This window comes from Melanotaenia boesemani, chromosome 8, assembly GCF_017639745.1.
Source record: "Melanotaenia boesemani isolate fMelBoe1 chromosome 8, fMelBoe1.pri, whole genome shotgun sequence".
Taxonomy (NCBI): domain Eukaryota; kingdom Metazoa; phylum Chordata; class Actinopteri; order Atheriniformes; family Melanotaeniidae; genus Melanotaenia; species Melanotaenia boesemani.
The window spans coordinates 36,834,524-36,847,042 of record NC_055689.1 but is presented as its reverse complement, the minus strand read 5'-3'; the positions used below and the strand labels follow the sequence as shown (position 1 = coordinate 36,847,042).

Sequence of the window (12,519 nt, the reverse complement as noted above, 5' to 3'; positions counted from 1 at the left end):
ATGTGCACTTTTAGCGTGATGCGTTTTGGATAAAACCTGAAGTATCAGCCTGTCGCAGCGTTGTAAGGTTAAGATTAAAGTTGGTGCGCCGCAATACAGCATTTTCTGGTGTTTTTAGTTTCTTCTAGTATCAGTGAATGGAGCAACAGTCTGAGCACTTGATGGCTTGAACTTTATTTATGAATAAAGAAAAGGATAAAAAAACAAAAATAAAAAAAATAAAAACATTTGTCTGGTCATCAAATGACATGTAAACATTTCACACAAATCTAATGAAAAAAACAAAACAACAAAAAAGACAATAATGTCAACAAATTATAAACAATGTGGTGCTAAACAGCCTTGTGACATCAATACTACCCCTGTGACATCGTCATCACGCTCTAGAGCTCAGGAAGGTTTTCTGACAGATGAAGCTCGTGTTGAAGAGGTTGGAGGTTTGAGGAGGTGGCGTTATACGGTGAGGTGGGGTTACATGGTGAGGTGGCGTTACATGGTGAGGTGGGGTTTCATGGTGAGGTGGAGTTTCATGGCGAGGTGGCGTTATACGGTGAGGTGGGGTTACATGGTGAGGTGGGGTTTCTTGGTGAGGTGGCGTTTCATGGTGAGGTGGGGTTTCTTGGTGAGGTGGGGTTTCTTGGTGAGGTGGCGTTTCATGGTGAGGTGGGGTTTCTTGGTGAGGTGGCAATTCATGGTGAGGTGGCGTTACATGGTGAGGTGGCGTTTCATGGTGAGGTGGGGTTTCATGGTGAGGTGGCGTTTCTTGGTGAGGTGGCGTTTCATGGTGAGGTGGCGTTACATGGTGAGGTGGCGTTTCATGGTGAGGTGGCGTTTCATGGTGAGGTGGGGTTTCATGGTGAGGTGGCGTTTCATGGTGAGGTGGCGTTTCATGGTGAGGTGGTGTTTCATGGTGAGGTGGCGTTTCTTGGTGAGGTGGCGTTTCATGGTGAGGTGGCGTTACATGGTGAGGTGGCGTTTCATGGTGAGGTGGCGTTTCATGGTGAGGTGGCGTTTCATGGTGAGGTGGCGTTACATGGTGAGGTGGCGTTTCATGGTGAGGTGGCGTTTCATGGTGAGGTGGCGTTACATGGTGAGGTGGCGTTTCATGGTGAGGTGGCGTTTCTTGGTGAGGTGGCGTTTCATGGTGAGGTGGCGTTACATGGTGAGGTGGCGTTTCATGGTGAGGTGGCGTTTCATGGTGAGGTGGGGTTTCATGGTGAGGTGGCGTTTCATGGTGAGGTGGCGTTTCATGGTGAGGTGGCGTTTCATGGTGAGGTGGCGTTTCATGGTGAGGTGGCGTTTCATGGTGAGGTGGCGTTACATGGTGAGGTGGCAATTCATGGTGAGGTGGGGTTTCATGGTGAGGTGGGGTTTCATGGTGAGGTGGGGTTTCATGGTGAGGTGGCGTTTCATGGTGAGGTGGCGTTTCATGGTGAGGTGGCGTTTCTTGGTGAGGTGGCGTTTCATGGTGAGGTGGCGTTTCATGGTGAGGTGGCGTTTCATGGTGAGGTGGCGTTTCATGGTGAGGTGGCGTTACATGGTGTGGTGGCGTTTCATGGTGAGGTGGGGTTTCATGGTGAGGTGGCGTTTCATGGTGAGGTGGGGTTTCATGGTGAGGTGGAGTTTCATGGTGAGGTGGTTGTTCTTGTGTGTGTCAGTACTGGCTGGGTGGGATGGGGGGTGGATGGTACTGATTCCTGAGCTTCGTATAACGCCATCATGATCTGCCGCTTGACTCTCGTCTTGAGTTTTGGATCCGTGATGAGCTTCAGCTCTGAGGTCACCTGAACTCCAAACGTAGTGTCAGCGTCTGCTGCTGGCCTACTTCCATTCTGAAAAGTTCTTGAAATCTGCTGTAAAATTTTTATTTTCTCCAATTCAACGGCCTCAGTGGATGGGATTTCCTCTCGGTTTTTGGTTGTGTTGGGAGGTCTGGGGGCATGGGAAGTTAGTGGAGTAGATGATAGAGACGAGGAACGTGGTAAATGCTCTGAATCCTCTGACTTCTTGGACTCTTCATCTTCATCACTGCAGGGAAGCTCCTCTGTGGCCAAAGTATTTTTCATAGAGGTGGGAAGCTGTACATAAAGGATATAATGGTTTATGTGGTATTGGCATATCTGTGTAAAACATGAGAAAATAAAAAAGCAATAATAGATAAAAGCCTACAGTAACCTGTAACACTTACACCGGTCTCTATGGCTATGAGGGCTGTCATGGCCTTCTCTCCGTTCCCACTTGGTTTACTTTTTAGTAGTTTTGAACACCGAGTCCTTAATGTTGGGGCTCTTCCATGTTCTTCTTCCACTGCAATTATAAGCACCAATAACTGTTGTTTTCATTCTGTCAGATACCAACACCCTCCTGAACCCCACCTAAACGCACTGTGCTGGTTCTGCTGGAGCAAGTAAAAGTCTTGCAGCAGGGTGGCTAGAGTTCAGGTTTATAGAAGCATGGCAGATGGTGACACCACTTTGGGGTTAAAGCACAGCATATTTAAAGCTTCTCACTAGCTTGACGCAGTAATTATGAATAAAGGTTCCAGATGTGGCTCTAGTAGCTCTAATGATAACGGGCTGTTTCTGTGTCTTTAAATGTTCATGAGTGGGGCCTGTCCACGTCCCTCTCTGGGAAAAGATCTGGTTTTCACTGGCGCCCGCTCAGTGATTTTAGAGGGTGGGCTCAGCTAGCTGAGGGGCAGGTCAGTGACAGTATCCACTACCAGGATCAGTGGTTATTTCACAAAGGGAAAGGTCTCAGACTCGCCCGTTTATAGCACACATTCGTTAAAAAGTGGGGCAAGCAAGCGAGAGAGGTACCCCAAATGCTGGCCATTGCCACCCTGAACACAAAGCTGGCCAACCGAGAAAATCTATATTTATATTTTTTTAATCAATCTCATCTAAGCTCATCTTTATACTTTATTTCCATGTTAATAACATTATTTTTTAGAATGTTAATTCCATGTTTACTGCTTGTCGGTCATGCAGATCCCTTAGTGAGTGAGTGTGAATTTTTGCCCTCTCTTTGCCATTTTGTCCCTGTAATTTTGACTTTGGTCACAAATATCGGTGAAATAAACACATGAGAATGTAAATAAATGCAAATTGATAATAAATGTACATTTTATTGGAGAGCAGAGTCGGTTGTTTGACTAGATTAACGATGTAGTGGGCATATACACAGAGAGGAACAAATCCTACTTAATGTTCAGATATGCCCAAAATGTCCCTCCCAATATATTTGCTGGAAACATGTCTGTTTTGGAATATCCACAGTATCTGAATAATTTCTGCGAGCCAGGACGGCTTAGTCTAAATCCAACAACTCAAATTTTAAGACCTCTGAAGTTAAATTTCAGTTTCAGCAACCAAATCTGTAATCAAGGATATAACCTTCTCTAGACAATGGCAGATCATTTCCTTTTGTATGTTTTTCTAGGAACACTTCTGATCAGGACTTCTTCTGGGCCATAAGCTTAAACTGACCCAATTTTTGTCCACAGACTACATGGACCTTTGTAGTTATGCATCACTGACTTCATAACCTTTGGCCACCCTGCTATTTTCTCTGGCCACCCCTAAAAAAATTTCTGTGGGCATCCCTGGACAGAGGTGACAGAATTTTCTCATTTTTCAGCCTCACACAGGCTATGAGGACACATATGACTGTTAGGAAACCTTAAAAAAGAGACTTTTGCATCATATGTGACCTTTAAGTTACAACCCTGGCTGGAGAAAGACTAGCAGCGAGCTACCTACCTGATAGGTCCATGGAACTAGCCATTTCTTGCCAGCTCTTGTCCTTGCTGTTTCTGTTATGATACGACTTGGTGGAGATGTTAAACGTTCTCTTTCCACGCATCCACATGTCGGTCCACCGGACTTTGTTTCACATGGACCATGCTTGCTCTGGTTTTCGCCTGCTTCCACTGATCTACATGGATCAGGGCGCGTTTTCGCTTTACAATCCGTCCACATCACAACCCAGAGTCACGACTCAGGAGCCGTCACACGTGAGGATGTTTGGTCGTAAACAATGACAAGTTTAACACTTGTCATTGTCGACTCGTTACGAGCCGAATGTCGGGAGAAATTCGCTCTTAACATGACTCAGACCACGGGATGATCTTATAGGATCATCCTAACATACTTATGATAACCTGGCGTTGGCAGTCCTTGGTCAGGAAGGGGGACAACGGGGACAAAAACAGCCCGACAATCTTTACGTTGCCCAGCTGAAGTATGCTGGAGGTCCTGGAAGAAACCCCTCCAGCCAGACCAGCTGCTTAGCTCCATCTGGCTTAATCATAACTACAGGATCTTATTTAAATCATCTCTGACGATCTGAAACAGCTGACTGTGTGTTGTATGGATTTATTCAGAGGTGTGAATGTGTTTTTTGTTTTGTTGTGCACTGTGCAGTAATAATAAAGGTAATTCTGATTTCTACTGGGCTTTGTCCTGCAGCTCATAACTTTCACCAAGTTTTAATACCAACCTTTATGTTCGAGCCCCAACGAAGAAGATGGTCCCAGGCAATCTGAGCGTCTCTCAAATGAGGAATCCTTGACTTTGATATCATCGTGTGTCAGGCAATCTAAAAAAAAAAAACAATTTGTAAGATTAGCATAAAGTTAGAGTTGACTGGTGAGAATCTTCTTCTGTGGGAATGAAATCAGCGAGGATGTGATCCTAAAATTCACCCGCTGGCTAAACCCGGCTGTATCTGGACAACCTGACGTCCAGACAGAGGTCTCACCAGCCTGAGACGTTCCAGAGTCCAGACGTCGTCTCGGAAAGCGTGCTCTGGAATTACTGAAGCTAAATGATCTCAGCTCCCTGAACCAGGGACGCCCAGGAACGCTACGCTGCAGGCTGGACATGTTTCCCGCTCCAACACACCTGGATTCAAACCTATCCCTGATCCACATTTCAGAACCAGAAAAACCTCTAAAACCAGCAGGACCGTGGTCCTTGTTGGCCAGAGGTGGAGCTCCATCCCCTGAAGTCAACCACTGCTCTAGCAGGATCTAGAAGTTCTTACCTATTTTCCTCCTTTTCATTCCTGCTGTCCCCTCGTTTCTCTTCCTTCGTCTTCCTTCTTCTTCAGGTTCAACAGGGAAAAGAAGACAGACTGTCAGAGAACTCCATCAACCCGACAGCGTCAGGTCACGATGAACGACGCGTCGACACGTTTCATGATCACAGTTAAGAAAAACTGAAAGTTAACCACTTCGACCAGAGAGAGGAGCGCTGGAACAGGAGGAGGATTTTACAGCAGCTGTTCCTGCATCTCGTCTCCCAGACTGATGAAGACGTAAGAACCCGTCACTGAACATGTGAGCCAAGAAATACCAGAACAGCTGTTTTTACTCACCGCTGCTCACGCAGGCAGGACTCGTCCCTTCAACCTGGGAATCCCCCAAAAATTCCTAAAAAATCCCAAAGTTAAAAGGAATATTGATGAGAATAAAGACATAGAAATGATGGTGCATACAGCTGTTCAGATAAAACCAGCCTTCAACTGGTCTGCATCGACACAGCAGCGCTCTCATTCCCTAACACGTTAAAGAAATGTGTGTGTGTGTGTGTGTGTGTGAAGTGATGCTGGTAACTATACCAACCTGCTGAGAAGCAGCTGCAGGAGATTCACCGCTGTTCTGGACTGTGGTTGGATCCACCGTCTGAGTAAGACAGAAAAAGAATCATAGCATGCGACTCAGGAATCAGCTCACGGTTCATCAGTGCGACAGATTCACCAGGATGAAGACGAACTACTTAAAATCACCGACCGGAACCATTTTATCTTTAGAAAACAATCATGTGGAAGTCTGAAACCCTTCCAGAGCTCCTTAAACTCAGAGCTGACTCAAGAACTGGGTCAAAATATTCTGAAAACCATGTTTGTAGTTCACTTTGAGAACTTTTGTTTCTGCTGAGAAACAAAGAGATTCTGTCTATTTTCCATGTGTGTGTCGGTGGTGCTGTACCTCGGATGAATGCACACCAACTGCTCCATAATCCCGGGTTATCTCATCACCTTCGTTTATGCCCACTACAGCAAATAAACAAAGATGGGGCACCCCGTCCACTTCGACCTTCGTCATGCTTGTGTTTGGCTGATGATGGTAATTCACCAGCGTTCCCGGTGAGCCATCCTCGCTGGAAGCGTCGATGCTGCAGGAATCAGAAAGAGCTCGTTGGAAAAGTTTACAAAAAAACGAGACAGATGAACATGAGATAAAAAGTAGGTACTGACCAGTAGTCATCTCCTTTGTGAGTGAAGACATATGTGTGCTCATTAATTGTTGTTCCAAAGCTCCCAGAGTCTCCTTTTTTAAACAAGTTTCCTCTGTATTCCAGAATGAAGGAGCCTTTGGAAATGGGACCTTTAGCGAACACTCCTCGGCCTTAAAAAGGAAAAACGCTGTTAAAACAAAAACGATCAATTTCCTGCCATGTGCCCCCAGCGTGACCAGGAACAACCAAACTGCCGAGCACTTGTAAACATGCTGTGGTGCAACCTTTACTTTCCACCTTCAGGCCGATCTCAAAGTGCCCTTTTCTTATTAAAAACATCTACACCCAGCTGAAGGCTGGACCAATAAAACATTGTGGAAGTGTTCCAGTCAGCACAGAATCAGCCTTTTAGAGGTTTTTAATATGTGTTTTTAGCTGGAAGACTTTTTAATACTTATTATTTTGGATGTGTTGTTGATTTTATTTATTCTTTTATTGTAGACCACGCTCAGTTACATAGGGTCTCCTCTCCTCTTTCATCCTTTACTGGACGCCTGTGGCGGCTGAAAACTGGAACCGTGCAGATTCAGGAACATCAGCTCCAGCTGGACTCCTTCCTCTGACTTTTCCTCTCTGGCACCACAAGAAAAATCACAAATTTAGGTGTAAGAATGGACCCAGCTTAAAACTCGACTCACAACTCAATCCTGCTTCTTTCAGTTGAGACGGTAAAAATCAAGCCCCTCCCCCTGGTCACCTACAGATGGCGAGCCAGGCTCCTGGTACAAAACGCTGCTGCACCATGTTTAACGGGTACAAGCAAACCAGAGCACAACAGCCTCCCTTCAACGGCTTCGTTCAGCTACGAATCCATTTCAAGATTCTTTTTAAAGTCTCTTAAAGGTCTTTCCCCCTTTTATCTGTCTCAGCTGCTTCATGCCATCACGTGCTCTTAGACCAGCTGACCAGATGCTTTAAGTGTCCTGAAAACATGTTATAAGTCCAGGGGAGACGGAGCCTTTTCAGTTTCAGCTCCTAAAATCTGAATGACTCCCACTGCGGGTCAGGCCGGCTCCTCTGCTTGTTTTTAAGTCTCGTCTAAAAACACTTTTACTCTTTTAGCTTTTGTATGTGCTTGTGTTATTTTACATTTCTTGTGTGGTCATTTATAGTCTAATTTGCATTTTGATCCTTGTTCTTTATTTGTGTGGTTTTATGCTTTCTTTTTAAGCTGGTATGTTGTTTTTAAACTGCAGTAGAAATAATCAGTCTAATCTTTCTACATCCAGCAGAAAATGCCGAAGTTAAAGCTTAAAAAAGATCCCAGCTGCATTCAGAGGAAGACCATCAGTAGCAGCTCAGGGGCAACAGGTATCCCAGCCTGAAGAGAGGCCAGTGTTTCCATGACAACCGGGACCTGAACATCTCTGAAACCAGGGACGTTACAGTGGAACTTAAAGCATTGCCCTCTCCTTACAAAGGGAGGAGGTCTAGAGCAGGGTCCACAACTCTGGTCCTCAAGGCCCACTTCAGACTTCCCATGTTTCCCTGCTGCAACACACCTGACTGACATTTCTGGCTCATTAGCAGACTGCACCGAGCTGATCAGAGATCCTTTTCATTTGAAGCAGTTGTGTTGCAGCAGGGAAACATCTAATACGTGCAGGGTAGCAGGCCTTGAGGACCAGGGTTGGGGATGACCGGTCTAGAGGGTAGAGAACTCCTTGTAGTAAAGCTTTCAACCAACACCACCTGGACCACCTTTCCACCAACAGACTTTACCATCTCTGGTAGCGTAACCATTCCTCTCTGAATGGCTGTTATTAACCATCATGTCTTTAAACCATCTTTATACTTATTATTTTTAACAATAAATTTCTCATTTAAATACCAAAAACTGACGTCCTAAAGCCAGTTAAATATTCTGAGGTCGTTTGTAGTCAAGGTTGATTTCACCAGCGTGTTATTAGACTTACAGGCAACATTTTTACAACCCCATTAAGAAAAAACATGCGACATGCTGTACTTCTCATGAAGTCTCCTCCAACTCCAACGTTCAGAAAGATCTTACCTCTGATGTGATCAGCGAACCTCCATGTCAGCACATCTTTATCTGAGCCCAGCCGGATGTATTCTTCAGCTTCTTGGAGACAATGTAGAGTCGTGGATGTGCTCACTGGAAAACAGAAAGTTAAATATTAGTGTTGGCTTATTTAAAGCAGCATTATGTAACATCCCTGGAGCTGTTGTTGTCTAGCAGCAGCAAGAGGCTGGAAAACCACACTTTCCCCCCACCTGGAGCAACATGCTGCAGCCATGTTTCTTCCAGACTTCCAGTCCTTTCTAGCTGCTGACTAACAGCTGACCTCGCAGCCCGTCCTCATCAGTCATACCGCTCTACTAGCGGCTTGTCCAGGGAAGGTTGATTTAACCCAGATAGCGTCAACATGCACTAAGACTTTAAATATCCTGGGTAAATGGAAAACCTCCCGAAAACAGCTGATGTCTGACTGATGCACCAATCACACCCCCAGAAACGTTTGTTAATAGAGGAAAAAAAAAAAACACTACAGTTGACATTTGTCCCAGATTTGTCTCGATGACGAGACAAAATAGAGAATCTGGTGCAAGTCTAGATGTGGCCTTCCTAAAAAACTGTGCCAACACACAAGGGTGTAAGCAGGGATTTTATTGTATTATATATAAACTTTATGTAAACAGGTAATCTTAGTCCTACTGACCCCCCACTTTAGATAAAATACAGCTTCTAAACTCCTGAATGGAGCTAGAGATGCTGTTAGATGGATCCATTCATCATGCCGTCCTGTCCTTTGCTTGTCAGCTCATATCTCATATTCCAGAGTTTCCAGCCGTCTTCTAGTTTCCCCGCATCTTCTACAGCAAGGACGAACCAAGCTGGTCCTCAAGGCTAGCTGTCCTGCAGGGTTTACATGTTTCCCTGTTTCACATTAAAATGAATCTCATTAACATGTCGCATGTTAATGAGCAGTTGCTGTGGTTCAGCAGGAAACATTTAAATCCTGCAGGACTGCTACCGTTGCAGGCCTGTGGGAAACATGAAAAACCTGCAGGACTGCTACCGTTGCGGGCCTGTGTGAAACATGAAAAACCTGCAGGACTGCTACCGTTGCAGGCCTGTGGGAAACATGAAAAACCTGCAGGACTGCTACCATTGCGGGCTTGTGGGAAACATGAAAAACCTGCAGGACTGCTACCATTGCGGGCTTGTGGGAAACATGAAAAACCTGCAGGACTGCTACCGTTGCAGGCTTGTGGGAAACATGAAAAACCTGCAGGACTGCTACCGTTGCGGGCCTGTGGGAAACATGAAAAACCTGCAGGACTGCTACCGTTGCGGGCCTGTGAGAAACATGAAAAACCTGCAGGACTGCTACCGTTGCGGGCCTGTGGGAATCATGAAAAACCTGCAGGACTGCTACCGTTGCAGGCTTGTGGGAAACATGAAAAACCTGCAGGACTGCTACCGTTGCGGGCCTGTGGGAAACATGAAAAACCTGCAGGACTGCTACCGTTGCAGTCCTGTGGGAAACATGAAAAACCTGCAGGACTGCTACCGTTGCGGGCCTGTGAAAAACATGAAAAACCTGCAGGACTGCTACCGTTGCGGGCCTGTGGGAAACATGAAAAACCTGCAGGACTGCTACCGTTGCGGGCCTGTGGGAAACATGAAAAACCTGCAGGACTGCTACCGTTGCAGGCCTGTGGGAAACATGAAAAACCTGCAGGACTGCTACCGTTGCAGGCCTGTGGGAAACATGAAAAACCTGCAGGACTGCTACCGTTGCAGGCCTGTGGGAAACATGAAAAACCTGCAGGACTGCTACCGTTGCAGGCCTGTGGGAAACATGAAAAACCTGCAGGACTGCTACCGTTGCGGGCCTGTGAAAAACATGAAAAACCTGCAGGACTGCTACCGTTGCGGGCCTGTGGGAAACATGAAAAACCTGCAGGACTGCTACCGTTGCGGGCCTGTGGGAAACATGAAAAACCTGCAGGACTGCTACCGTTGCGGGCCTGTGGGAAACATGAAAAACCTGCAGGACTGCTACCGTTGCAGGCCTGTGGGAAACATGAAAAACCTGCAGGACTGCTACCGTTGCAGGCCTGTGGGAAACATGAAAAACCTGCAGGACTGCTACCGTTGCGGGCCTGTGGGAAACATGAAAAACCTGCAGGACTGCTACCGTTGCGGGCCTGTGGGAAACATGAAAAACCTTCAGGACTGCTACCGTTGCGGGCCTGTGGGAAACATGAAAAACCTGCAGGACTGCTACCGTTGCGGGCCTGTGGGAAACATGAAAAACCTGCAGGACTGCTACCGTTGCGGGCCTGTGGGAAACATGAAAAACCTGCAGGACTGCTACCGTTGCGGGCCTGTGGGAAACATGAAAAACCTGCAGGACTGCTACCGTTGCAGGCCTGTGGGAAACATGAAAAACCTGCAGGACTGCTACCGTTGCGGGCCTGTGGGAAACATGAAAAACCTGTTCCACAGACTGTGTTTAATGTTTCTGCAACATCTGCAGCATCCTTTTCCTCTGAGTGTAAAACTAAAGAGCTCTGATCAGGCTCCTCCATGAGTCCATGTGCTAGTTCGTTCAGACTATCCCAGTGTTTCATACCTGCTGTGTGGGAGCTTCTCTGTGGTTCACTGGTTTCCAGCAGCTGACCGTCCGTCTCCTCTTCTTCCTTCTTGATAGAAACAATGTTGAAGTTGCCAAATGTTTCTTCAGTCTTTGTTTCTGCTGCTTCCTCTTTTATCTGTGGAGGTTGTAGTTCTTCTTCTTTAACTTGTGCAGGTTCTGGTTCTTCTTCTTTAACTTCTGGTGCCTTCAGACTTGAGGTGCTCTCCTGGTTAGAGGAGCTATGGGCCGGGGCAACCTCCTCCTCCTCCTCGCAGACATGGCGCTGTGGGGGTTCTGGAGGGATAAAGGAATGCAGGAAGATGTTAAGGCACCTTTCATATGTTCTGTTTTCTGTGAATCTGGCCGCAGCTGAACTTGTTGGCTTAATGTCAGCGTTACAGAAATGGCATTTTCCTACATGACTTGAAGTAAACTGTGACCAACTGGTGAACTTTATTAACTTCTGTAATTAGACGTGGGGCAACTTCGTGGCATCTTCTGTTTTAGAGCAGCAATGGAAGAATAAAAAGAATGAAAGGGTTAAAATAAAGGTATCCCCATCCCTCACCTCGCCCTCTCCAGACAAAGAAGTGGAGTTTTATTGGTTTACATTTCTAGCATTATTATTAACACGTTTGTAGTATTTCTAAAAAAACGACAAGCTTTCATTTGCTGTTTTGTATAAAAAAATGGGGAAAAACATGTTTTAACTGCAGAAAAGTGAGCTGAACAGATACTCGTCAGCAGTTTGAGTTTGGGGGGGAAAAGATAAAATTCTGTTTAGGGAAATCTGGATCAAACCAGCTTCCACTTGGAGATTCAGTTTTAACTATTTCTGAATAAAGATCGCCTGTTTTCACTTTCAGAGTTTTACTTAAATACTTATTCAACCTCTGACTGATTAGAAACTTCTCTGAACATCTGACCAGGCTCCACACCGTAACAACTCCAACACCACCCACCTGATAAAACAGACATTTCTCCTCCTTCCTCTCAGAGCAGAAACCAAACAGCTTCTAAAGTCTGCAGAGTTCAGCAGCTAACGATGGAGGCCAGCGAGCGCGAGGAGAGAAAAACGTCTCCAGGAATCCCGCAGGCGGTCAGAACAAGAGAACAGCCGAAGTTAAACCCGGAAAAGATTCCAGCTTCACCCCGATCCACCAGGAAAGCTGGAAGAACGAGCTGCAGCTTCTCCAGCTTCCCTCCAGCCCGGCTAGCTTCCCTCTGCCCCGACTAGCGTCCCTTCAGCCCGGCTAGCTTCCCTCTGCCCCGACTAGCGTCCCTCCAGCCCGGCTAGCTTCCCTCTGCCCCGACTAGCGTCCCTTCAGCCCGGCTAGCTTCCCTCTACACCGGCTAGCGTCCCTCTAGCCCGGCTAGCTTCCCTCTGCCCCGACTAGCGTCCCTCCAGCCCGGCTAGCTTCCCTCTGCCCCGACTAGCGTCCCTTCAGCCCGGCTAGCTTCCCTCCAGCCCGGCTAGCTTCCCTCTGCCCCGACTAGCGTCCCTTCAGCCCGGCTAGCTTCCCTCTGCCCCGACTAGCGTCCCTCTGCCCTGACTAGCGTCCCTTCAGCCCTGACTAGCGTCCCTCCAGCCCGGACTAGCGTCCCTCCAG

General features: G+C 46.8%; 1 protein-coding gene and 2 long non-coding RNA genes across 5 annotated transcripts in view; 2 read left to right on the top strand and 1 right to left on the bottom strand.

Moving 5' to 3' along the window:
• Positions 1-12,519, bottom strand: part of LOC121645082 — a 35,204-nt gene that overhangs the window by 7,460 nt on the left and 15,225 nt on the right. Inside the window, exons 11-18 of the mRNA XM_041993393.1 lie at positions 10,907-11,203; positions 8,314-8,418; positions 6,262-6,412; positions 5,993-6,179; positions 5,627-5,686; positions 5,380-5,434; positions 5,047-5,106; positions 4,501-4,599 (exon numbers count right to left, since the gene is read on the bottom strand). Coding sequence (XP_041849327.1) covers positions 4,501-4,599; positions 5,047-5,106; positions 5,380-5,434; positions 5,627-5,686; positions 5,993-6,179; positions 6,262-6,412; positions 8,314-8,418; positions 10,907-11,203 — 1,014 coding nt within the window. The remainder of the gene's footprint in view (positions 1-4,500; positions 4,600-5,046; positions 5,107-5,379; positions 5,435-5,626; positions 5,687-5,992; positions 6,180-6,261; positions 6,413-8,313; positions 8,419-10,906; positions 11,204-12,519) is intronic.
• On the top strand, positions 448-782 carry LOC121645197. Of its 3 annotated transcripts, none has more exons than XR_006011366.1 (3): positions 448-519; positions 556-645; positions 700-782. It is a non-coding gene; the product is annotated as an uncharacterized LOC121645197 (long non-coding RNA). The 3 variants fall into 3 exon arrangements; XR_006011365.1 differs by having other exon boundaries at positions 556-681; positions 736-750; XR_006011367.1 differs by having other exon boundaries at positions 556-663; positions 700-745.
• Positions 1,240-1,677, top strand: LOC121645198. The gene is made up of 3 exons (XR_006011368.1): positions 1,240-1,329; positions 1,366-1,455; positions 1,600-1,677. It is a non-coding gene; the product is annotated as an uncharacterized LOC121645198 (long non-coding RNA).